The 27,301-nt window shown below is 39.4% G+C and overlaps 1 protein-coding gene across 4 annotated transcripts in view; it reads left to right on the forward strand.

Annotated features, from left to right (window-relative positions):
- Nucleotides 1-27,301, forward strand: part of VPS41 (VPS41 subunit of HOPS complex) — a 175,983-nt gene that overhangs the window by 81,535 nt on the left and 67,147 nt on the right. For 2 of the 4 annotated variants that reach the window (XM_082692549.1, XM_082692550.1), the window contains exons 6-11: nucleotides 574-636; nucleotides 2,335-2,400; nucleotides 4,203-4,250; nucleotides 20,182-20,301; nucleotides 21,446-21,592; nucleotides 27,153-27,219. In XM_082692549.1, the coding sequence (XP_082548675.1) occupies nucleotides 574-636; nucleotides 2,335-2,400; nucleotides 4,203-4,250; nucleotides 20,182-20,301; nucleotides 21,446-21,592; nucleotides 27,153-27,219 (511 nt within the window). The remainder of the gene's footprint in view (nucleotides 1-573; nucleotides 637-2,334; nucleotides 2,401-4,202; nucleotides 4,251-20,181; nucleotides 20,302-21,445; nucleotides 21,593-27,152; nucleotides 27,220-27,301) is intronic. The other 2 variants (XM_082692551.1, XM_082692552.1) reach the window with 1 other exon arrangement.

Raw genomic sequence — 27,301 nt, forward strand, 5'->3', positions numbered from 1 at the left:
TTCCATTTTTAAGTAAACCACTCAGAGATTTAGTATGGATAAAGTAGTCTGGAACAACTTTAAGGTTGTTAGATGGTAAGTAGAAACTTAAATCTTAAGTTATACACTCGCACTAGATTCAGTGTAAGATTATAAATGAAGTGCAGTTCACCTAATCTCTTGCCACATTGATCTGCATGGTTGATTATATATATATGACTCAAAAAAGAAGGACCTTTTTCCTTCAAGGGAAGGAAAAAGTAATTCCTTTAGGGGAGCCTATGGGAAGTTCATAAAAGAATATTAATAACCTATTCGTATCTAGTTCATTTTTAAAAGCTGGCATCCATTTAATAAAACAAATTTGTGGTGAGTAAAGGGAACTCTGTCCATGAGATGCTAATAAAACCTTAATTGCAGTGGAGTACTCTTGCCCTGATAGAATTGTTTTCATTGGTAGTTAATAGAGATCACAGGGGCCTTAGATTATTACATATTCTGCTTTTTTTTAATCAATAGTTTATATTCTTACTGAATCAGCAGCCTTCTTTGTTGCTGTCAGGGTGAACTGACAGGATCCATTTTACTTTTCAGGTGCAGGTCTTTGGACTGTATTCTGGAGAAGAATTTCATGAGACTTTTGACTGTCCCATTAAAGTAAGTATACAGTAAGTTTTAATTTTTCTAAGGGCTTTCTCAGTGGAGGCAGTAGGGATTACAGCACTTTGAGCCCTACCAGTGTTGCATTAATTTGGTCAGTAAGCATCTCTTCAACACTTAAGGAAGCACTAGATACCATTTGATGGCATAAAAAAGCACAGGATGTTTGTTATACGATTGTGCTGTCAGTCTGCCCCAGGAATCTTTTCGTGTAGAGAGTGAGAGGATACGTATACACAGTCTGCAATTAAAGACTCAAAGAGGTACAAACAATATTGAGGAGTCCAAAGCCAAGAGGAGTTACTTTTAGTTGTCTGTATTAGTGATGGCTTCACAGCAGGAGTGATATTTGGGTGGGCTTTAATAAATGGACAGGGCAGACAGAGAAACTGGCTTCCATGTGGAAGAACAATGTAATATAAACAGAGAGGCCAGAAAGTTCAAATTGTGTTCAGGAAGTGGCAAAAAAAGCCTAGTTTAGATGGCACATAAAACACTGACTTGGCAGGAGAGCCGTACAGGCAGATTGGGGCTGCTTTTGTTTTCAGGCTAAGAAATTTAGGCTCCATGTGGTAGATAAGGAGAAATTATTGAATGTTTAAGAGCAGAGAAGTGACATAAACTGAGCTACGCTTAAGGAAAATGAATATGGCGACTATATACAGTATAGATTGGAGGGCTGATAGCTGTGCGGCAGGAAGAGCAGTCTTAGATAACAGTTATGGTCAGTAAAGTGACGATTAGAGTTGTTGAAGGGAGAGGTCATTCATTGTTTTCACTTGTTATTCAAACCCTTATTGATCAACAGGTAAAGGAGAGATAGGATCTGATATGTGTTTTCCAAAGGCATCTCCAGCAGCGTGGAGGGTGATTTCAGCAGGAGAGGGACTGCAGGCCAGAGGCAATTTAGGAGGCTAGTGATGTCCTCGAGGCAGGGCATCACAGGACCTCAGTACCAAGAGCATCGGGACTATTCAAGGGGAAGTCGAAGACAGGAATGTAGAAAGTCGATAGGAGGTCGACTTGACTGCAAGCCATTGTGAAGGGTTGGATGGGGTGAGGGAGGAGGCAGGAGCTGGTTCCTGCTGTGGTGCTGGTATATGGGGATGCCATCAGTTGCAGGAAGTGATGTTTTGAGTCAGGACGTTGCTAATTATGTCTTGACTTCAGATAACTTGTACATCTGGTGAAAACGGTATGGATGTTTCAGAAACATGAATGGGGAGCTCCGGATAGAGATTGGCCCTAAAAACACAAAGTTGATAACCACAGTTGAATAAGATATTCCAGTTGGTGCCCTCAAATCATTGGAAGGCATCCGGGACAAGGAGATGGCTGGGTACTTTCTCTGGGTTTATTCTATGAATCCTGCTCAGTTACAAACATTTGTGGCATCTTGTTGCCTCAGTTGAGCCTAGAGAGGGGATGCCCCCTCAGAGAAACCTCACTCAGCCAGAAACTAGAACTAATTCACTCTGAACGTTTAGCTTTGACCTGGCTTCACAGGAGAGATCTTTTTACAAAAGAGCAAAAACTCAGATGTCCTCAGTTGCAGACTATTACCTGAATAGATTACTTCTTCCCTAGCTATCAGGATAATTTTTAGATTATTGCCTCCTGTCATGTATATAGAATTTTCATTCTGTTCTTTAACTGTAACTCCTAAACCGATGATGGGTCCTCATTTCTTTGTAGATCATTGCCGTGCACCCGCATTTCGTGAGATCCAGCTGCAAGCAGTTTGTGACTGGAGGGAAGAAGGTAAACGCTTTGTGTCTGCCATTACATAGTGACTTGGGGTGGACGTGGAGGTTCGGTTTGGTTTTTAATTTATCCATAATATTTTTAATGTTTGATTATTAAGAGAGATTTTGAGAAAGACCAATGTGGTGAAATTGTAAGACCTCAGTGCTTCTCACCTCATGTGTTTCTTTGGAGTAGATACAGAGCAAGAAAAACAGAGCTGTCACTAGAACTAACATCTAGCGCTTTGAAATGTCCCTTCCACAAACAAAAAAATAGCATTTAAAAATAATAAAAGAACAATTAAACTCACATTTTTAGCTCTCATTGTAGAAGTCTCTTGCAGGCCTTGATAAAGTTTGGAACAATTTTGGCTTTTTTTACTGACCTATTTCTGGCGTGTTTTCATTGTCTTAGTGCTACTTAAAAATTGAGAGGAAAGTAATTCTTTTGTACATTTACATGTTTATGTATAGATACAGTAAATTGGAAAATTAAAGAATCTTCCTGCTTATAGGATAAGTCAAGTTAATTTTTTTTCTATTTTTATTAACCAGTGATATTTTAAAACCATTTTTATAACAAAAATACTGTTAGTTTACTGGAACGTTGAATATTACTTCATATCCAGTTTGGAACCTGAATTCCAAACTGAAAATGAGGTGGTCTGTGGTTATTTCTGTAGCAGTGTATGCCTTTCAAATGGCTACTCAGAGGTTCAGCTACCAAATGGTTTTTGAATGTTTTATGGTAGTTATCTGTTGCTCTCCTTTGGTTTGCTGCCTCATAGACTGATGGGGCAGGAGAGCATACTGGTCATTACTTCGTATTTATCAAACACTGGTTTTAGCTCATTGTGATGGGAGCCCATTGCAGGTGCTATAGATCCCGATTCTGTTCCACAGCATGAAGACCACATTCCCCCAGCTCTGATTTCTGGTTGGGAGCCAGGCAGCGTCTTCCTTCCTACAGCCCACCTTATGGTTATCCTTAAGCTGTAGCCTCATCAGCCTCACTTAAAAAATGTCTGTGTGATCAGTCAGTAGGAATTACAGATTTAATCTAACATTCTCTAGCTTAGATCTGCAGCTGATTCACTACTGGGGGGGAAAAAAAAAACAAATATAAAACCAACTATCTCACTTGTTTTTGTTGACCTCAGGAAGGAGTAGCTTTAAAATTCCTCTTACTAAAGTATTTATTCATTAAATGCTTTTCTAGTTAAATATTAGGTGAGATACAGCATAAATTCACTCTGCTATAATTTAAATCCTTGCATTTTTACTTAAGATGGCGTGGAGATGAAAATTGCTGAGTGGTTTTTGTATGTTTGTATTTTTAAGTGGCTTATAAAAAATAAACTTTACTATCTCAGTTCAGAAATTATGGAGTGATTTACTTCTGTAGCACTGTCTCAGAGTTTCTCCCTAGGCTCCAGCCTACATTTTGGCTGGGGCTATGGTCATCTGAAAACTTGACTGGGGCTGAAGAATCTGCTTCAGTTGCCTTCTTTGTTTTTTTTTTTTTTTTTTTTTTAATTTTATATCGGAGAACACAAGCAGGGGGATCAGCAGAGGGAGAGGGAGAAGCAGATTCCTTGCTAGGCAGGGAGCCCAACACTCCTGACCTAAGCCAAAGGCAGATGCTTAACTGAGCCACCCAGGCACCCTCAGATGCCTTCTTAATAATAATCCCTCATATACTTAAAATTGATAAATCATTCTGGTTTAAGTATTTTCCCAGTGTAGGTTGCCAGTTCTGTATTCCAGTTTCCAATTTTAGGAGTTAGAAATTTTACAGTTGTCCCCTCTTTCTTGAAGGTATTGTGTGAAGAACATGGAACTAATACGACTGGTGATGTCCAAATGGTAGGACTCAGACTCTGAACTTGGAAATTTTCCATGTTAATTTGCATTCTTAGTGACCTGGTTATTCTTGAAGTTTAGTAATAGCTGTTGTACTGTGGGGCTACCTGGAGCCTCATCAAGTTTGCCATAGTAGTATTACTACATGGATGTCTTGTCCACCTGCAGGATACCTGGGTGAACTGTGTCAATTATGTATTCTTCATCCTTCGACTTAGCGTTTGATATCATTTACAGACATCTGTAGGAAGGAGAGTGTGGATGTGGCTGTTTGGGCCAGAGCTCATTGAGTAGATTCATGAGCATTGTGTAGACAACCAAGTAGTCCAAGTGTGGGTGAGCGAATATGGGAAGCATTGGAATTCATATAAAGATAAACATTGCGATAGGCGGTATAGTAAGTAGAAGTACCAAGTGCTGAACGGACAACAATGTCAGGGCTTTGGTTCATCTCTTTGGTTATCATTGACTACTTAATAGTGTGTTCTATGTTCATTGTTTTATGAGAGAGCATTGTGATTTCTCCTTTTTTTCCTATTCAGGTCTTCAGAAATGCATCTGTAGACCTTTCTTCTCAAGCACAAAAAGATATTTAATTATGTGTATATAAGATGAAAGTAAAATAAAAACAATTCAGGTCATCTGGTGAAAGACTCTTAAAAAATGATATTAAGTTAGAATTTCTGGATTAAAATAATTTAAAAAAACACATTAAAGTCTAATGTATTATATAAAGGGCTAAGTATATTGGAATTGATAAAAGTGTTTATGTGTGCTATTTTGATGTGAAGAATCATGATTACATGTCATTGTAAGTGATATAAAATCATTTTTAAGATTTTTTATTTTTAATTTTTTAAGATTTTTAATAGCTTTATTGATACATAATTTGCTTATCATAAAGTTACCAGTTTAAAGTATACAATTCAGTTGTCAGTTGTTTCCAAAGTGGCTGCACTATTTTACATTCCCATTAGCAATATATGGAGGTTTCAGTTTCTTCCATATTCTCACAACATTCATTTTTTTAAAGATTTTATTTGGCGGGGAGAGAGAGAGCAAGTGGGGGGGCGTGCAGAGGGAGAAGCAGACTCCCCCTGCTGCACAGGGAGCCTGATGTGGGGCTCAGTCCCAGGACCCTGGGTTCATGACCATGACCTTTGTAGATGCTTAACCAACTGAGCTACCCAGTCACCCCACCAACATTTTTATCTGTCTTTTTGATTATGCCATGTGGGTGTGAAGTAGTATCTCATTGTTTTGATTCTAATTATTAATGATGTTGAACATCTTTTCATGTGATTCTTGGCCATTTGTATATCTTTGGAGAAATGTCTCTTTCGATTCTTTGCTCATTTTTTGATTGGGTTATTTGCCTTTCTATTACACACTAATGAAAAATTGTTTAGATATTGTGTATACATGTCCCTTGTCAATATATGATTTGCAGATATTTTCTCCCAATCTATGACCTGTCGTCTCAATTTATTGCTGGTATCCTGTGAGGTATCAAGGTATTAGATTTTGATAAAGTCACATTAACCCCCTCCCTTTTTTTTGACACTTTCCTTTTGGTGTCTTATCTAAGAAATCATTGCTTAATTCAAGGTCATGAAGATTTATGCCTGTGTTTTTTCTAAGAGTTATGTAGTTCCGTTAATTTTAGGTCTAGAATTTTTTTGAGTTAATTTTGTATATGGTGTGAGGAAGAAGTCCAAGCTCATTCTTTTACATATGGATATCCAGTTGCTCCAGCCTCCTTGAAAAAATTATTCTTTTGCCATTGTCTTGGCCTCTTTGTCAAGTATCAGTTAATCGTAAACGTTAGCATTTATTTCTGGACTTCCAGTTTTCTAGATCTGTGTATACGTGTACTTGCACCAATACCCTTTTTAGATTTTAGAGTCACTAGTTTTGCTGTAATTATTTATGGGGTGACGAACAAATTAGCTACTCCTAAAACATTTTGATTTTGAGTTCTTTCTCTTTAAAAAGCCATCATAATTTCTCTTATCTACGTTAGAGACTTAAGAAACATTGCTATGTAAATGTGTCTTCCATTCAGGGACTTAGAACATGCAAACTATCGACTGATTTCTCTGGATCCATTAAGTGTCTTATATAAATATGTATATATTAAGCAGTAAAAAAGCAGTGTTTATTCAATAAACTGTAATGACCTCTTTGTATGCAATTAACTAGCTGGAGATTTCCAAAATGTGCACCAGTTTGGTGTGGTTTGCAGAAATCCCCAGAGCAATTTCTTCCTTCTGTATTTGTATAATGTATACTTTTTTTTTTTTTCAGATTTTATTTATTTATTTGACAGAGAGATCACAAATGGGCAGAGAGGCAGGCAGAGAGAGAGAGAGGGGGGAGAAGCAGGCTCCCCGCTGAGCAGAGAGCCCAATGTGGGACTTGATCCCAGGACCCTGAGATCATGACCTGAGCCAGAGGCAGAGGCTTAACCCCTGTGCCACCCAGGTGCCCCTGGTGTACACTTTTAAAGATCACTTATGCTGCATGGTTTTGGCATTAGTGTGTTTTGTTTGTTGTGAAATACATTTATTTAGTTGAAAATATTTCAGGAAATATTCCTGATTTCATTAAGGAATGTATCTTTGATTTTAAAAACTAAGAAAAAGGCTTTGAGAGGGTGACAATAAAAGGGGGACACTACTGTGAAATGATCATTTTCATTTTGAAAATGTTGGCAAGTTTTTAGGAGGATCTGCCTTTTTATAACAAAGTTCTGGCATTTTATATGTTTGAAAAATGAGAAAAACAAAATGACACCGGCCCAGCCGCAGCTCTGATCTTTCCAACTGCAGTTTTCAACTAGCACCATAAACTAAGCTGAGCAAGTTTGAAGAGTCTAGCATTTAGCAAATGGTGATAACGTTGCGATAATCATATATTGTAGATATATCAAGACCTCTCTGTTTAGAGCAGATGGTGGATCCTATAGGGAGAAGAGAGAGTAAAAACAAATATCGTGTCTGGAGCACCTCGGTGGCTCAGTGGGTTAAAGCCGCTGCCTTCGGCTTGGGTCATGGTCTCAGGGTCCTGGGATCGAGTCCCATATCGGGCTCTCTGCTCAGCGGGGAGCCTGCTTCTCTCTCTCTCTCTCTCTCTCTCTCTCTGCCTGCCTCTCCATCTACTTGTGATCTCTCTCTGTCAAATAAAAAAAATAAAAAATAAAAAAATAAAAAAACAAATAGCGTGTTACTGAGAGGCTATGACCTTCCGCCTTTGAAAGAGAAATTATTCTAGCCAGATGAAGGTGCAATATGGAGTAAAGGCATTTTTAACCCTTAAGAACACTGATCTTCCCTAGACTGATGCTAAATGAGTCTTTGAATTATATGTCAACTTCTGTAAACAATGGTGAAAGGAGCACAGAGACTAAGCAGCGAAATGAGGAAAATGGAAGTCCTACAGGGGGATATTTATAAGAAAAAATAAAAAAGAGATGTCTAATTTAATATTTTAGTTGTTTGACTTTATTAAAAATGTGATTTTTGTGAAAACATTTTTTCAAGTCATTACAACATACAGTTCAGAATAGCCCTGCAAAACAGCAACATAGCAGAAAAAACTCGGAGACTGCAGTTTGACACATTTGTCATTATTTCCTTTTTAAGGTTCCGGCTTTTTAGGTCTTTAGAGATAGCTCCTTATCCATCAGGGACCAGGCGGAGGAGGTGTAGTTCTGTGTGGCATAAACTTTTATTTTAGGTTTTCAAGGTAACTTCTCAGTAGTTGAATGCCAGAGCTGGATTTATGGACTCCCCTGCTTGACACATGAGCATAAAAAGCTTATTCCAAATTCTGTTTTGTTTCCATGTTGGAGGGAAAAAAAGAAAGAAAAAGCACATCTCTTAAAAGTGCTATTGGAGAGAGCTTTCAAACGTGTGACCTTATGGATTTTTTTTTAAAGTGTAACCTCTTGTGTGGCAAAAATTCTAATACATGAACATAACAATGAGGTTTCTATTTTAGAAATAAGTCTGCCAAGCAGTTCTCACCTGGATTTTTTTTTTTAATTGCTCAGTTTTCTCTGTCAGCAGATAAACTTCCGCTTCCTACAACCTTTACCTTTGAACTCTGAAATACACTTCATAATAGTTGGTTCTACCACTCTGACAAATTATTAAATTGTCACAATGCTGTTTGCAGCCAAGTTCATTTTTAGAAACGAGATAGTCAGCTGTTTGGTGTTGTGGTGGGATAGAATGAGGGGACCTGGCCGCAGGGACAGGTTGCTTTGTAAGCTAGAAAATGTCAGTCAGAGAACAAGGAAGGGGTCTGTGTGCATGAAATGAGGAGAAACACTTTGCTGAAGGCTCATGGCAGATTTTTCCCAAAGGACAGAGGTGGTAGCATTAGCTAGCTTCTGTAAGTTTCCAACAGTGATCTGCAAATTCAGAGTACATTCTTTCTTTTTTTTTTTTTTTTCTCTTTCCAGATTGCCTTCTGCATCCTTTCTGGAATGGGATTCAATAGAGTGCCTTTTTGTACTAATATGGATCTTTCTAGAATCCCAACAGCCCAGTGATCCACTAAACATAACATGGAAAGGTGCTTCCTTCCGTGTTTGCTATCCTCTGCTGATGTTGGAGCTAGTATTCTTGGGGCCAAAAGGGATTTGACTGTCAGTTATCCTGCTCGGTTTGTTGTCCAGTGAATCTCAAGGGGTGATGTTTCTGCAAATGGTCACATGGCAGCTTTATACATGCAAACGTTTGTCGTGCGTTACTCCGTAGGTGGCTACCAAATTTACGTCCAAATTTACAGTTGGATGTTGAGCCATCATACATAAATACCTTCATTTCTTCAAGTACTATGTTATAAATTGTGGTACCATTACTAGAAATTCATTTCATGTTCTACACATACCAAAATTGATTAAAAAAATATTAATAAGAAGTACTGCACAAGTATAACCTTCACAAACATTTTTTTTTAGGTATGTAAAAACCAAATGATGAAATAGCTGTGTCGTAAAAGTATGTTTTGGCAGGCTTTTTCTGTACCCTACTGAACTTGCTGAAGCTAAAAATAGAAACCCAGTTCTTTTTTTTTTTTTAAGATTTTATTTATTTATTTGACAGACAGAGATCACAAGTAGGCAGAGAGGCAGGCAGAGGGAGAGGAGGAAGCAGGCTCCCTGCTGAGCAGAGAGCCCAATGCGGGGCTCGATCCCAGGACCCTGGGATCATGACCTGAGCCAAAGGCAGAGGCTTTAACCCACTGAGCCACCCAGGCGCCCCAGAAACCCAGTTCTTAAAGTAGAAATCATTTCAGTGTCGATAGGCATTCTTCACTGCTTTCAAAATCAGGTTCACTTGTTTCAAATATTCATTGCTTTTTTGATATCAACATGTCAGATTCCCAGAGTCTTTGAGATGGAGTCATGGAAGCTTTGTTTTCTTCAGGGATCTCTCTTGTTTTATATCCATCAAAAACTTTTTGACAATAGAAGCTTTTTTCTTTCATGAGTTCAGCTCACTTTTCCATACGTAATATTTCCATATTGTTTGCAGCTTCCCCCTAATTCTGACGTCAGTTTGCCATCTGTCTTCCTGGAGCAATCAAACCATCCTTTGCTCCTTACTGAAACTATCTTCCTTTGCGTGCTGAGAGTGCTGTGGTTTTTCTTAAGTATTTTGAGTAGTTAGTGACTGTGTAAGAATAATTGCCTGCTCCAGATTGCTCATTGTTTTCTTGTAAGGTTTAATACCTTGACTGTCATGAACACTGAGAGGTGTTGTCTACCCATATAAAAGATACGTGTAAATACTGTCATTAACTTTGGGAGGTTTTTTTTCTTTTTTTAAGATATAGCTATTAAAACAAAGGCATCTTAGCTGCAAGTATTGTAGGTTGTCATCACCAATAAAAGCTGAATCACAGGCTTTTCACAGGACTGTTTTGCCCAAATCTCTGCTTCTTGAACACAACTTTGTGTCAGGGTCCGCACTAGGAGCTGTGAACACACAGTGCCTGGATTTTAGGAATGGCATACAGCATATTTCCAAAAGTAGATGGGTGGCATGCTGTTGGTGGAAAGCAGTTGATCCATTAGACTATGAATCAGAATGGTGATTTTACAGGAAAATGAGATAAAATATTACCAAGCCTTTTGAGGGGGAAGAACGTGTATGTGTATATATATGTATGTATCCCTGTGGGATAATTTTGCCCTCCTTTGCCTTTGCAGTTGCTCCCCTGTTGTTTGTTTCCTTTCAGTTTTCAGGAAGTAAGAGTAATGCTACAGTTGGGTATGTTAATAAATCTTGTCTAGGAGGAGGAAAGAATCAAGGCTAAAAATATCATCGGTAGGGGCGCCTGGGTGGCTCAGTGGGTTAAGCCGCTGCCTTCGGCTCAGGTCATGATCTCAGGGTCCTGGGATCGAGCCCCACATCAGGCTCTCTGCTCAGCAGGAATCCTGCTTCCCTCTCTCTGCCTGCCTCTCCATCTACTTGTGATTTCTCTCTGTCAAATAAATACATAAAATCTTTAAAAAAATATATCATTGGTAAAGAAGCAGCAGTCTCTCATTTTAGCCAGGATAGGGAGATATTTGATCATTTATGTGGCTTGGAAAATGTTCATATTTTGTCTGTGTTCAGACATGCTTATGGAGTGGTCTTGTTTTTGTCCTGCTCTTTCATGGTCACGAGGCTTTGTCTGATGTTGGTGTTCTGTAAAATTGTTTATGTTCACCCAGAGAGCACCAAGGCTAGCTGTGAGTGCCTGGCCAACTCCTGGCTGTCCACTTTTCTCTTTCTCAGTTGCAACGAATAAAATGCCCGACATTTGCTAGATTGTTTGTGTGGAGGTACTTTACAAAAGTGTGTATGTACTCTGATTTCTTTTTTGGGTTTTTTTGTTTTGTTTTGTTTTGTTTTGTTATTGTTTTTTGTAGAAATGTAATTGTGTATATTGAAATGTTCGTGAAAGGCTACCTCTGAAATTATTGGCAATATTAGTAATATTAACTTTAACAATGTCTGGGCAGGATAATGAATGGCATTTCCATGGCATTTACTGCCCCCCTTTTTTAAAATTTTTTATTTTTTTAAGAAAACGTGCATTACTGGGGCACCTGGGTGGTTCAGTTGGCTGAGCCTCTGCATTCAGTTCCAGTCATGATCCTAGGGTCCTGGGATGGAACCCCACCTTGAGTCTGCTTGTGCTTGCAGCATGCATGCTATCAAATACATGAATAACTCCTTTAAAAAAAAAAAAAAGATACTTGCATTATTTTTGTAAGAAAAGGCAATAATAAAAGAATATATAAAGTAACCTCAATATTTTGGATCTCTGCTTAACTTAACATTGTAAATCACATGAAATTATCTACACTGTTGAAGTCTAACTTAATTCAAGCATTTTTAATGGTTATATAATATTCCATCCTATTAATCTATTTATTTTTTCTTAACTCCTGGTTAAGACCATTAAGTTGTATCCTGGTTTTGGTTATCATAAATCATGCTGTACTGAAGCTAGAAAACTTTGGACATGAACTGACACTAGCTCTGATTCCCAGGTTTGGGATTACTGAGTCAGAGGTCCTGATTATTTTTCAGGATTTAGATGCATACCACCACATAAGCTGCATTTGAGGAAGCATACCAGTTTACACCAGCTGTGTATGAGGCTACCTGTTTCTCCACATTTTCTTTGCCAGTTTTGATATACAAAGAAAGATAGTCCATTGTTCTGTTTTGTAACTTCTTTGAATTGTTAGCAATTTCAAACATTTTTATTTACTGGCCACTCATATATCTTCCTTTGTGGTTTGTCTGATTGTATTCTTTGCTTGGGGCAGCTTTTAATATTAGCATAGAAGCCAGGACAATGAAGACTGTCCATTTGATATTTATTGTCAGTTTGAGCACAAATTATTGCTGCTTACTGAATAGCCTGCAGCATTTTCTCCAATTTTGGCTAAATCTGGAATAATTATTCTTTTTCCCAGGGAGGCATTATATAGGAGACATAATGAGACTTAGAGTAGACACTGAAGTCTGTAAAAAGAGGGCACAAAGAAGCTCTTACATACATGTGAGTCTGCTCTCAAACCATCAGCTCTCCCACTTGCATGGAGGCTGTCAAGGACAGAGCAGTGTGCCCTCTGAAGGGCAAGTTCAGGAGACTTGGTTTATTCTGCAGACAGTGCCCTTTTCTTTATTTTTTCCCCTCCTGCTTTACTTTCAATTGAGTTAAGTGCTTGTTCTAACACGTAAATCAGGTGTGGGGTCAGGTGACTTTTTCCATTCCTCAAGACTTGGCAGTTTTTATATTTTTCATAATCGCCACCAGGTGAAGATATGCTTCCAGTCGTCTGTGATTAAGATTATGCGTATTTAAAATTAGAGATCCTTATGCATCGCACAGAGCATTAACTCAAGTTTAATCACCCAGTGGATGACTTTTGTGTTTATGCTGCTGCTAAATGGCTTCAACCTTAACACCAGCCCCAGGAAATGTATCCTTAAACAGCTGCAAATTAAAAAACAGACCCAAAGTGTTTGGCTTGACCACCAGCACTGCTAAGTCTGTGGGACCATAATGGAAGTTTTTTTTTTTTTAACTGGTAAATTTATTTCAGAATACCTTATTTACTTTTAAATTAAATCATAGTTGCAGTTGTGCATTTGCATATGCAGAAATTGCAGATTGCTGGTTTAAGTAGGAGCCTCCCTCACATGTAGCCACAGGTAACTGTTAAACCCATATTGATGGGCAGGTGGATCACAGATCTCTATCTGTCATCACTAGTTTTTAATATAAAGGAGAGTGCTCCTACATGTCACCTCTAGTGTTTAGCTTCTTTTTGTTTTCATTGAACCTGTAGCTTGGAATTCTTGGTCACTGAATTGACTGCTACCTGATGTCAGTAGGGTGTTTCTCAAATTTCAAAGCGTTTTCACGGGATTGGTTAACTTCAAGGGCTTTTGTCCAAAAGCTGCGTTGCATTGGTGTTGTGTTGTGTTTACTCAGACATTGCTCGGAAGCAAGTAGTCTGTCAAGCAAGCCCTGGAAATACGTCTGGGTACAGAGACTTCCTGTGGTAGCAGTTTTGGACCAGTATTTAACCTCTTTTAAACACACTAAATTACCTCTAGGGAAAGGAGATTGAAGGATTATAACTCATCCCGCAAATCACCACTGAATTTAAGCAATACTGCATTCAGAAAACTCTCTTTCTTTTCCTACATGCTTTATGTTCTTTCTGGATGGTGTTTGGAAAAGCTGTGCGTGTTAAAGTTTGGTACTGAGCTAAAGCAGGAAGCAAGACAGAGGCACCTGCCATTCCCTCTTTGTGGTCACTTCTGCCTTCATCCAGATCCAGGACTCCTGCCTGTTGTCAGCAGCCCCCAACACTATCCCAGCTCTTCTCTGTGCTCGCTCATTTTTTCTTACTTGCTTTCTTGACTTCTTGGATTTCATTTCTAATCTTTTATATATAAAAGATATATATATACACATTTATATATATATGTATATATAAAAGTTATATAAATATATATTTATATATAATTATATATTTATTATAATTTATGTATTGTATGTTTATATATAAATATATATAAATTTTATATATACTCTGGATGTTTAAATTCTTCTGTGTCAGGTCCTGCCCATCCTTATGTCCTTCATCTCTTTGGCATGTTCTAATGTGCTGGGTTTTCCTTTTCTTTCTTCTCTCAGTTTTATTATCTCGAGCTCCAGCATCTTCTGGGATTTGGTATTTTGTCTTTATGGAGTCTGTTTTCTCCAAACAGTAACACATCCACCTACAGTAACGCTGTAGGTCCTTCCTACAGTAATGCATCTGCTGTCCAGGACTCGCCTGTGGGCTCCTCCACCCCTGCCATTCTTCCCTACACCGTTGTCTGCTTCAGAGAGAGCGGTGCCGCCAGTGTGTAGGAAGCCTGAAAGACTCAAGTGATTTATATACTTGAAAGATCACAAGATGATTAAAAAGGGGCCAATCATCCTCCCTTTCCTCCATCAGGGAAGAATGGGCGATGGGTAATGATGGGTGTTATGTTGCCAGAATTGGTGGCTTTATTACAGCCCAAAAGGAATCCCGCCCTGTGTGGGGAAGATTCTAGGATGTGCATCCTTCCCACTCGGTAGCGTAACAAAGTACTAGATAGATTTATCAGCACAAAACATAGGAGAATAAAGTATATTGCTGAGGATGTGAGGGCTCCTATTGAAATATAAGTACCAAGAGTGCTGACTGCCAGAATGTGGATTTATGGGAAATAAAGCCCTAGAATACTTTCTCCAACAAAAAATAGACCTCTTGGAAACAGTTTTTCCTCTCTATGTACTTAGCTCCCATTGAGCTTAAATTGCTCTCAGTATTGTGATAATGACAATTCAATATTATGGGATGTGGAAGATGAACCAAATAAATTAACCAGTTGCTTTTAAAGGTAGTTCACTCAATGACTTACCCTCTAAAATGCTTTGTAGAACATTCGTGCTCAGTAGGTCTCTAGGCAGTTTTATGACTAGAAGAAAGAAATGGATTTTATTAAATATCAGTGAAATATAGGCAGATAGTTCTGCTGTAGTTAAATTAGTGTAGACTGTTTGTAAGAAGAGCAGCTTATCATTTCTTAAATCACTGAAGTGGAACTTTCCTTGGCATTCCTGCCAGACAGTTTGTTTCTGCTTGAATTTCCCGTAGATTGGGATTAAAAAAGCAGATGGGGAGTGATTATCTGGTCCTTTTCCCTCCTGGGTGAAACCGTGGGTCCCACACAATGCTGCAAATCAAATCCTGAGGTAGCTGCCTAGTTGTATTTGAAGAGTTTGAAAGAACAGTAATGGCGATGCTTCCATAATTACTTGCTGACATTTAAGGTTTTCTGCTATGTATGGACTGGGAAGTAGGACTCATGAGTAAGGAAGAAAGTAGAGTGGAAAGGGAAGGCAGAAATAAGTGCCTTAAGGACTAGGGGAGGTACCAGAGAGGAGAAAAGCAGGCGAAGGCTAGACCACCAGGAGAAGAGGGCATGGCAGTGATGGGGGGCGTGTCAGCAGCGCACAAACCCAGTTTAAATCATCACCATTTGGGCCAAGTGGGAGGCCAGGTGGCATTCCTGAAATGAGGGAACTACAGTCAGCTAAACTGAATAGAGGAAGACTAATCCTAAAAGCACTTCCCAGATCTGTGATCTGTTATGCACAGATTATCTCTTCCGCTGCTGAGCAAAGGGAACTGGACCGACATTTCAGCTGTAGGACAGGGAGTCAATATAAATGAGCCCTTTCTCAAGGGATGTTGTTACATCGAAGATGTAGTAACTGTGGACCAGTCAGTCCACAGGGTTCTTTCGCTTAGGTTTTTGAGATCAGGGCAGATGCCAGTATAGCTTTCGGGACATCACTAACTGAAGATGGGCTGAGTAACTGACGGGCTTGGGTGTGTGATGTAGCTCCTCCTGCATCAAGCACACTGTGTGCATAGACAAGGGAAGAAAGGAGGAGACTGGTAGGGCCAGGGAAGCCTATTCAGTATCTCCTGTTCATCGTGCCTGTGCGTCTAGCAAAGTCAATGTGGTTTCTTTCCCCCATGCATTTGCAGCCTGTTGGGGTCTGAAAAGTATACATGAGTGCCAGTGAGCAAGATACAGGGTGGTGTTCGTTATCCCGTGATAGAACCAGCATGACCCTAAAATGTATACAGAACCGAGAAATTAGGAGGACTTAAAAAAGAATTTGCTTCCCTAATATATTGAAGGCCATTTATGTACACATCATTTCTTCTTTGTCATCCATAAAATATGAAGGGAAAATGATTGAATCTGCTGCTATTTGAGAAACATCAGAAAATAACACAAATCATGGCCAAAACTGTAATGTAAATTCGTTAAAATTTGTTTTCCTTTCCAGAAGACAGTATATCAGCTTCCCCCCATCCTTTTTTTTTTTTTTTTTTTTTTTTTTTTTTTAGCACTCCTCAGTGCCACAGGATGATGTGTGCTGTCTGTACTAGAAAAATATTAAGGAAGAAGCTTCCTTGATCCCATGTCAGAGCAGGGTACACAGGGTGTTTTGTAATAGAACTCTGGAAGGTCAGACTCAACCCTGAGACCAGCGAATTTAGAATTCTCTCCCTCCTTTTCTTCCTGCCCCCTGCTGGAAGTTTTCCTTGGAGCTGGAGCAGGAGACAAAGGAGGCGGGCCCAGCCACCGTGGGCAGAAAGGCTCAGTGGGACTGAGTTTGGGTCTTGGTTGGAATTGCAGCAAGACTTCACTAACATTTTTATAAAGTTAACGTTTTATTTAAAAAGTAGGTACAGTTTATGTGAATTAATTCTAACACATAGTTATTATGACTGAAACATTCCTTCTTTCTCAAGGTTTCATTGAATTGCTGATACTGTTTTATTTCAGCTGTTCTCTTAAGTTATGTTGATTATCAAAATTGGAGAATGGATTTTCAGCTCTCTATGTGTGAACATAAAAATAATTCACATGTTCGAAGCAGAATAATCATGAAATAGAAATAATATATAAATCTCCTACCACCTGTTTCTAGAATTATAATTACTTTAAAAGGTATCCTTCAGATTTTTCTATATGGATACACATATTTTATTTAAAGATCATCATATTTAATACTATTTTGCAATCTGCTTTTTTATTTAATGGCCCTGAACATATTTTTACATTAAATAAACGTAAGTGTATAAAATTATTTATAAATGGATGCATCCTCTTCTTGGGTGATCTAGCTCTGCCACGCTTTAGTTGATCATTTCCCAGTCATTAGTCCATTTCTAGCTGTTACAATAACTTTACATACTTCTTTACTCACTTGTCTGATAACTTCTGAGCATAAATATCTAGGCACAGACTTCTGAGGTCATTTTTAAAGCTTTGACTCCCCAGTGCTAAAGGATTCTCCAGAAAGGCTGTGAGTTGAGGGCACCAGCTTCCCTGCGTAGGACCATTGCTGTACTGTTCTGAATAACAATTTTACTAAACACCCAGCCTTCCAGCCACAAATCGCTTCATTTAAAAAAATTCCTATTATTCTCACATATCTTCAAATGAATTGAAAACATTTTGGGAAGTTCTATAAATAATTCCTTTGGGGTTTTCTTTATGCTCCCATTAAAATCACAGATTAACTACTAAAACTTGGGTCATCAGTGAGAATTTTGAGTCTTATTATCCAGGAACATAATGTACATTTATGTAGCTCTCCTTTTATATCTCTCAATAAGAAATGTTTGTTTTTGTCATGTAGCTAGTGCACCCACATCTATTTCTGCTCATTACTGACTTTTAGAGCTATGGATTTATCCTGTTTACAACTTTGACTTCATCCCCTAAAGTTTAGATGTGCAGTATTTGTGTTCTCATTTTCAAAGTGCTCTGGTCACAGTTTGATTTCCTCTCTTACTCGAGAGTATAGAGTTTTTTTGTTTGTTTTGTTTTGTTCTTTAGTTTCAGCTTTGCTCTGTGTTTCTTATCCTTTGGTGTTTGTTTGCTTAATTTTGTTGTCACCTGAGAAGAATAATTATTTTTTAAAGTTCTTGTCTGTTTGATGGTCTCATTCATGTAGAATCAGGAGTAGGAGATTTCCCTTATTCCCTAGATAAGTCCTGTTGTTTTCAAATACTGGATTCTTCCATATGGCTGGTGTTTTTTCTTGTTCCTGTTTACTGGGAGAAGTCTATATTCAGTATTCACAGTTGTAGTTGCTGTGAATATGTCATAGATTTTGTGAGGATTTGTCCAAATCTTTTATTCTGGACATGGTAGGAGAAGGAAGTTCTGTGTTTTCCTTCCTGCCTGAATTGGAACACAATTGCCTGTTGGGGAAGTGGCTTCCAAAGGGTGTAAATATTGGTGTTTGTGTTAAGAGCCTGCTTGCTGTATCCACTGAGGCAGTTTGAGGTTCTCTTGTAGGGCACAGCCTGCCACTGATGGGCACCCACCACAGTGCCCCCAGACCTCTTTTCTCCTTCCAAGCTGTGTGGCCCAGCGACAGCTTGAGTGGCTACTCAGGTTGAACTACCAGTGCTGACCACTCCCTCTGTGTCCCTGAGTGCAGTTTTCCCATGCCGCCCCTTACCTCCACCGCCATGACGCTGAGCGGGAGGTGTTTGGGCTTGCTGGCATCTGTCCTATCACTCACTTCCCAGATGGGCTCTTGTAATGAGTTAAATCGTGGCCTTCACTGAGGTCTTGTTTCTGTCGTATTTTATAGACATCTTCATTTAGAAGTGGGGGCATATTTAGTTTTCCTAGCACAAGTGTGGAATGTTCCCCTCTCACACAGCATTGGTCATCTCTAGATGGGATCGGACGGAGAGGAATTTGATGCCATGCGACACCACACTTTCCTCCTCACTACCCAGTCAAGCCATTCCTCCTAGCAGGTGGTTATGGGGTGCTTCTGGGGCCCAGCCCACTTCTGAAAATCCCCTCCCTCGGATCCAAGCCACAGGTGGAAGATAGACATTGTGATCTTATCAATTCCTCATGTTTAATATAATTGTTTCTAGTTACCCATCTTTAGTGGAATGTGTAGCAGGAAGGATAATCTGAGGCTTTCTCCTCCTTCCCCAGATTTCAAACTTACCCTGTCACAAAATAGTGAACCTATTCAGCGACCTCCTTGGCTCTGTTTTTTGCATCATGGTGGAGGGAGAGGAAAAATCACAGAGGATGGACCTAAGGGTCTTTAACTGGGAATAGGGAAGCGTGGTAGTGGTGATTTCTTACTCAGAACCTGGATTGGGAAGGGACAAGATGGGTGGGAAGATCTTTGAGAGCAAAGAGGATATCCTGTATCTGTCTGATGGGAAGATGGGATACCGCATGGTCAGTAGCACCACTATGGACCCAGTGAAGCCACCTTTCCTTTCATGGATAATAGAGAACTTCAGATGTTTATGTCATTTTAAAGTGACCATTCTCAGTGTATTTGTGAATGTGGACACTTACTGAATTTTAGGTTTTGGTGCTTATTTGTCTTGTGTTTGCCCCTTTTGGCTATGGGAGCCTAGTTACTGAGAAATATAAATAAAATGTGAATTTATTCTCTTTCTCCTGGTACCTGTTTTTCCCCTTTAGGGGTGGGAAAGGACACATGAAGTTATATATTGTACATTATATATATATAAATTTTATATGTTATGTTATATAAATGTCTTAAGGGATTTAAATTGGGTACATCAAGAAAAAAATACTGTGTCCTTAATAATGCATGAATTACTAGAACTACATCTTCACCAGTCTTAGAGATTTTAACCAGTTATATTTGGTAATAAAATTTATCTGGCAGATTTTTTTTTTTAAATATTTTATTTACAATTCGTCTCTACACCCAGTGTGAGGCTCAAACTTAAAACCCTGAGATCATGAGTCATATGTACAACTGACTGGGCCAGCCAGGCTCCCCAGCAGATTTTTTTTTTTTTTAAATAGATTCTTCCTTTTAAAATAAAGACCCTGGATAACTATGAACTTTTTAAAGAAGTTTAATCCTAAAGCAAGTTTATCTTATTTCATGACATGAATTACTGTTCAAACATGATTGTAAAATTATTTTTCTCGGGTTAAATGAAAAACAGGCTTCTTCTGACTATTACAGTTTAAGCTGTGACTAGTATTTTATTTTTAAGGAAAAAAATTAGAAAGTTTTGATATCCCCAGTTACAAAATAAATTAATTTCTGGGCAATCATTTAAAGAACTTTCTGTGACACAAATCTTGACTGACGATTTTTCTCCATGAATTTTGGTATTTTGGTGCCATCTTGTGGCTTGACTTTGTAGTAACTTCAACATTCCAAGGGCCAGCAAAAAAAAAAAAAAAAAAAAAAGGTAAGAAACCTAATATATGCATCTCAGTTTCTAAACATCCTTTGTATTTGTCCCTAGTTGCTGCTCTTTGAACGATCTTGGATGAGCAGATGGAAGTCTTCTGTTCTGCACGAAGGAGAAGGGAACATAAGGAGCGTGAAGTGGAGAGGCCACCTGATTGCTTGGGCCAATAATATGGTAAAATCACATCTTCATCTTCCTGATCCTTCTTCAGAGCCAGAAAAGTAGACACATTGGGAGAGCTGTGACAAAGGGAAAGAAGCCACTGGTCTTTTCTAAGACATACAAGTGGCAACTGCTCTCATACCTGGAAGGTTAAAGAGATTAGATTGCTTTCAGCTTTCATAATAGAGTAATTCCCAACATATTCTGGACTTTATCTTGGAGTAAGAAACCCGAGGCATGGAGAATAGCCAAGAAAATGAAAAGGCATCTTAATAATTGAAGGGTTGCATTGGGAATGCGATATTGAAAATACCATTTGCCTATTAGCCAAGGGCAAGTATGTTGCTGTGGAACAAGTACAGGATATTGCTGATTTCATTTTACTCCCCATATAATCACAGGTGAAAAAGAGGCCTGCCTTTTAAAAAGTAGATTGTAATTTTTGGTGTTGCATTCTATTTAAAGTTTACTCAATATGAGAAAGGCTGAGTAGAAACTTTAAAAATTAGCTTTTGACATCTGGCTTATCCTTTGAAATTTCAAGGTATAATTTAGTAAATTTGTCCTATTCAGTTTTAATGGTAGAACTCTCCCAGAATCCACCTTGCTATTCAGGACTTTTCTTAAACTTCTCCCAGGTCACAGTTAAGGGTAAACAAACCTGTGGCCTCTTAGTTTATTTTTAGTTAGCTGCTTGCTTGGTGTTTCCATTTCAGTGCTTTAAAATGTCAGGTATAGTTTTCTTTACACATAGTGGTTTGTCGCATTCAAAGCTTTTCTTAAAAAAAAAAAGCTCCATTTTTTTTTTTAGTGGAACAATACAATTAGAAATGTTACTTGTCCGTCATTTTGGAAATGCGGTGGTAGATATCTGTCCCATTTCCCATTTGTGTTGTGTTTGAGTCCCTGATGCCATCTACTAATAAAATCTCTTTTGTCCCCAAGGAAGGGTAGAGGTTTTCTTTTGTTGTGGGTTCTCACAGGGTTTGTGTGGAGTGAAGCATTTTCTTTCACATGGCTCCCAGCGGTGCTCAATAAACACTGTCAATATTTCCCGGTGCTGGTTATTGGTGGTGTGTGGCAGGGGCTGTTAATAAGTTCTCCTCTCCTTTCCTTCTCCTGAGTAGAGGATACTTAATGCTCTTGTATTTTTCAGGGTGTAAAGATTTTTGACATCACTTCCAAGCAGAGAATCACCAATGTGCCCCGGGATGACATAAGTCTTCGTCCAGATATGTATCCGTGCAGCCTCTGCTGGAAGGACAGCGTGACGCTGATTATCGGCTGGGGGACTTCGGTCAAGGTGGTTTGCTTGTCTTGATAATAAGTCTATGTTGTTAAAAGATCCACTGAGGAGGGTCTGAAGGAATATGAGGTCTTGAGTGGCTTCTCAGAAGCCACTGAATATTTTCCCCTGAATATTCACGTTGTGTGATATTTATGCTGAAATCTTTTCATACGCAGAAATTTGGAGATACGGTCTTTCTTTCCCTTTTGCGTGCTAAACACACTGTGAGCTCTTCCTTGCGGCCACCTGTGATCTTTAAATCTCCCTGCCTGGTCGACCTTAGCTATTTATGGAAGGTGTGGTTGTGGTTGTTTTTGTTGGTTTGTCAGGTTTCCCATTCTTTATTGTTCTCTCCATTCCCCTTAGTTGCTTCATTAGAGTTGATGATCGTGGGAAGAGATTGTTAAAACTGAATCATCCCACTTGCTTGGTCATAGTTGGGTGGAGCAGAGGCCCAGACTTATTATTGATAAGATTAGGGGCTGTTTTGTGGCATGCAGCCTTCTGCTCCTTGTGTGCCTGGGTAAATGAAATTCAGCCATTGTACAAAAGAGGGCCCAAAGCTCACTCACATTTATTTTTCGTGTACCAGTGTTAGTCTTGTATTAGGCATTTCAGAACCCAAAGTTGTTGACTTCCCTTTAAAAATATATAGCTTAATCTAAACAAAATAAACCAAAAAATAGCTACGAATGGTACAAGACCGTATCCCAGCGACAGTCTGGTGGCACAGCCAGGCTTTAGAGTCCAACAGGTCTGACACGTACTTCCTGTGTGACCTAAGCCTGACTCTCCTCATCCACAAATGGGAGTATGGATTGTTCTCTCGTCCTGAGCTCTGGGGAGGGTTGAGTGAGGTAATGCCTACCAAGAGTTTAGCATAATCTGACATGTTGTAAGTGCTTCGTAAACCTCATTGTCATTATTTTGCTGCAAAATTCTAGAATAGTCTTGAAAGAGACATGGTTATTTAAAATGTACTCTTCTCTGGAAAAGGAACGCTCAAAAATTACTAATGCGGTGCTGCTTACTAACCAAAACAAGCATTGTTAACTTGAGGTAAGGTCCTCCTGGCCCTTAGGTTGCTATCATTCTAGTTCTCCTTTCTTTAATTGTTTTCATGTATCAAGTGAACATAACCTGATTCATATTTAGGATAGCAGAAGAGAAGGCATGCCCAATAGTCTAGGGTTTTTAAAAAAACAAAACAAAACAAAACAAAAAAAACGAAAAGTGATTCTCTAGTCTCCTTATCCCATTTGTGTGGTTACTCATCCAATAAATGGTTCTTGATACTTTTTAAAATTTCCTTAAATGGACCAAGTGGCTTTTTGTTGTTTAAAGTTGTGATTTTCTTTTCTTTTGGTGAAAGACAAGGAAAATTAAGCTTTAGGGACACAGAAGTTTATTGAATGCTACCGGAAATGCCTTCTTTCTTAAACTGAATAGTGGCCCACGAAGTTAGCACATCCTAATCCCACGGCCCATAAATGTTTCTTTATATGGCACAAAATACAATTAATAAGGATCTTGAGATGGGAAGATTGTCCTGCAGTATCTGGGTTGGCCCTAAATGCACTCCCGAGTATTCTTAAAGAAGGAGCACTGCCACAGGAAAGGGGAAGGCAGCGTGAGCAGAGAGGCCGACACTGGAGCGTCACACACAGCCAAGGCTGTTCTGCAGCCACCGAAAGCCGGAGGTGGCATGTCACAGACAGATTCTCTAGAGCCTCTGCAGGGAGTACAGCCCTGCCAACACCTTGATTTGGGCCCTGTGAAACTGGTTTTAGACCTCTAGCCTTCAGAAGTTGGAAAGGATAAATTTCCTTTATTTTAAACTGCCAAGTTTGTGGTAATCTATTAGAGCAGCTGTGGGAAACTAATATGCTTTCACTGTGCCCAGATTATGATCCAACTCATGTGTGAAAATTTTTTCATGTCAAATGTTTCTTTGTATTTATTGGGGATTCCTCTTCTTTGGACTCAATTAGTACTATGTTGGGTACTTCTTCTCAGTTGAGAATCCCCGTGTTCTGCTGAGGGAAGAGAAGATAGGACATAATCTTTCCTCTCAGAGAGCAGCCTTATTGGAGAGACAGCCACAGGGTGTAGCAGAGTGTGCAGTCTGAGCCGTTCATTTATTCATTCACTCGGCCAGCAACCACTTACCGAGTTCCCGTGATGTTCTAGTGGGGCAAGACAGACACGCAAGTGAGTATGCCACGTTGATGGAGGTAAATAGCAAGGAGGGTAGTTAAAGAGGGAAATGGGGAAAGGGCCAGGGGTGGGTGCCATGTAATATAGAGCGATCAAGGGAAGACTTCTGTCATAAGGTATGTGTGCTTTGGTAGAGATCTGGAGGGAGATCTGTGCCAGAGGGATGTTGGCAAGGGTAGCGGCCAGGGCAAAATCCTTGAGGCAGCAGTGCGATTGGCATGTCTTTGTGGAGTATAAAGCCGTTATCACCAGAGTGGATGAAGCAAGTGTGGAGGAGAGAGCTAGAAGTCCTGAGGGAGGAGGAGGGTAGGAGGGGATGCATTGTGGAGGGGCTCACTGGCCTTGGTGCCAATTCTGGCTTTTTTTTTTTTTTTTTTTAAGATTTTATTTATTTATTTGAGAGAGAGACGGTGAGAGAGAGCATATGAAGGGTGAAGGTCAGAGGGAGAAGCAGACTCCCCACCGAGCTGGGAGCTTAAAGCAGGACTCTATCCTGGGACTCTGGTATCATGACCCAAGCCGAAAGCAGTCACCTAACCAACTGAGCCACCCAGGCGCTCCCCAATTTGGGCTTTTAATTTGAGTGAGGTGGGAAGCCAGCAGAGGGGTTTTGAACAGCAGACTTAAACAATCAAACTTGGATTCTGCATAGAGCCAAACAATGAAGGGTTCGTAAAGATGGGAGATAGGGTAGGAGGCTACTGCAGGAACCTCCCTAAAAATCCTGGCATGTTGGTCAGCCTCGTGGAGCTGGTGGGGAATCACTAGATTCTGGGTGTATTTTGAGGGTAGACCCTGTCATATTTATTGATGGTTCAATGTGGGATGTAAGAAGAAGACAGAAGACAATGGTGACTCTTTTAACCCGAGAAGCTGGGAACCAAAGCTGCTTTTTCCTGACATGGGTAACACTTAAGATGGCAAGTCAGGAGATATTTTTATGTGGGTCCACTTGAGATGCCCATTAGGTCAGTGGAGAAGTGGAGGAGACTGCTGGATGAAGCACATTAGTGTTCATGGGTGAGAACCTGCCTATCAGTATAAAGGCTCTTGAGATCATTGATCTGCTCTTAGGGGGGACATGAGCTCAGGGCAGTATTTCACTCTTCCCCCACCTGCAGCTGCTGCTGCTCCTCTGAAGCAGGTGTGAGATAGAGCTCAGACCACAGAACTGGGGAGGGGCGGGGATGGAGAGGAGAGCCCAGCTGCCAGAACTTCCACACGTCCCAGTCTTCAGAGAGCTTATCACGGGGCCAGAGAAACAGTCCAGCCTCAGCCTGAGTTCCCTTCTCCCAAGGAGCCTTCCTCCTCTGCTGGTAGACACCACTGCTTTGTACTTCTGTACTTGGCCTTCCCACTTGAGTAAAAGGACTCTTTGTGTGTCTTCCTCACTGCCCCCATACTCTTTCTAAGGAAAGAGCTATGTCTGTTTCTCCCAAAGCTCAGGATTGGTGCCCAGTAGTTGCTCAGAGTTCTGCTTAATATTTTTCACTTACTTTCTGTTACTCTGCTTCAAACAATTTGAGACCCTATTCATGTGGTTTTATCAGCATGTTAAGACAGTTGTCCCTTGGGCACTGTGGGGCATGGCCGATAGACAGTCTAGTTTCCCTAGCAAATGTGGACAGAAGAATCAGAAATCTAACAAAAGGAGAAGGAAATTGGGGAAGTGGACAGGACATTGTCTGAGATGGATAGGAGACAAAAAACAATATTGGGAGAAAATTGCCAATCACTTCTAAGCAAGTGTTCCTACCCACCCCGCGCCCGGTATTGGGTTCGAGTCCTGTGTTAGAGCAGGACCTGTCTTGTAGTCCCCACACTGCTGGACAGCAGTTTGGGCATGCGTACCAACCAAACCAGAACAGACCGAACGCGAGGTCACATCCCCATCCATCGTTAGTTCGGCTTCTAGGAATTTATCCTAGGGAAACAAAAGTCCAAACATCTTCTATCCAAGTATGTGAATCATGCCTTCAGGTTGGTTAGAAGCAAAAACTGGATGTCTAAAAGGGTATTGTAAGAAAATTATAGTACACTCAGACAGTGAAATTCTGTATACGTTAAAGAATTGTGCTGTGGGAAAATATTTAAATAATACATTAAGTTACTTATGGTAATTGTTGGGTTAATAAAAGTAGCTTCCAAAAAACAACAAAAAAAAGTAGCTTCCAAACAAAAACAAATATTAATGTGTTCACTTTGTACTGGGACAGTAGGTAATGTTTGTTTTTTCTCTTTGGGTTTTTCTGTATTTTAGAATTTCCTATATTGTAGCTAAATTTAGGGTAGTAGTATTTATTGTGTTGTTTTATAGTTACCTAAAGAAAAAGGAAAAAACCTGATCCCTGATGAAATTTGTATAGAATCAGTATTTAACTTCAGATTGTCTTACCTTGATGGCAGAACTTAACGTAAATTTTTGTTGTCTTATTAAAAAAAAAAGAATATATTCATTTTAGAAAATATAATAAAGAAAACAAATTATCCATAGTCTTGTCACACTAAAATAGCCATGGTTAATACACATGTGTTGTTTGGGGTGTGTGTGTGTGTGCGTGCGCGCACGCGCGTGCGCGTGCTAAATATACAAACACACATATATATCCAAACTGTATCCATATAACTTAAAAGAGAGATTGGCAAACTTTTTCTGTAGCAACTAGTAAGTATTTTAGACTTTGTGGACTATATACTGTTTCTGCTGAATATTTTTCTGTCTTCCTTCCTTTTCTAGTCTTTCAAAATGTAAAAAACTCTTTGTAGTTTACAGGTCATAAAAAGACCAGTCAAGGACAGGCTGTAGATTGCCTAACTCTGATTAAAAGTATATAATACACTGATTACAAAACACTTTTTTAAAAAAATTTTAAAACACTTGAGAGAAGAGCTTGATGCCACTTATGCAAAGTATTACTTAGCAAGAGTGAAATAAATGATGGATATGTAGTCAGAAACACAAGCCCTAATGTGAATGCTGTGCAGATTAGCCACTGAGCTTTTGGTTATGTGCTTCCGCCAGAGCTTTGTTTGGACGATGATAGAAGTAGGCCCTAAGTAGTACTTCGTCCCTAAGTAGAGTTGCAGAGAATGGGTCACTGGAAACATGTTAAAACAATATTACAGTTTCCATTCTTTGTCCTTGAATAAGACTTTATTGAAGAATAATGTTGGAGAACATGAGTAATGGCTGCTATATGTCGTTGAAATTAATTTCTATCATTTAAGTCATTGAGTAGATTATGTGCACTCCCTCTCAGCTCTACATGGCTAATTTAACAAAAGTATCATATATTGAATGAAATGTTACAAAGAGTTTTCCATCACCTGAGTAAAATAACGTGAATTTATTTTCTAGATCTGCTCAGTGAAGGAGCGGCATGCCAGTGAATTGAGGGACTTGCCAAGTCGATATGTTGAAATAGGTAAGCCTTCTAGGAGTGAAGAACGTCCAAAGAGAATCCATTTTAGTAAAGTGAAACCTAAAATCACGTGTGTCTTCAGGGC

This window comes from Mustela nivalis (assembly GCF_964662115.1).
Source record: "Mustela nivalis genome assembly, chromosome: 12".
NCBI classification, from domain to species: Eukaryota; Metazoa; Chordata; class Mammalia; order Carnivora; family Mustelidae; genus Mustela; species Mustela nivalis.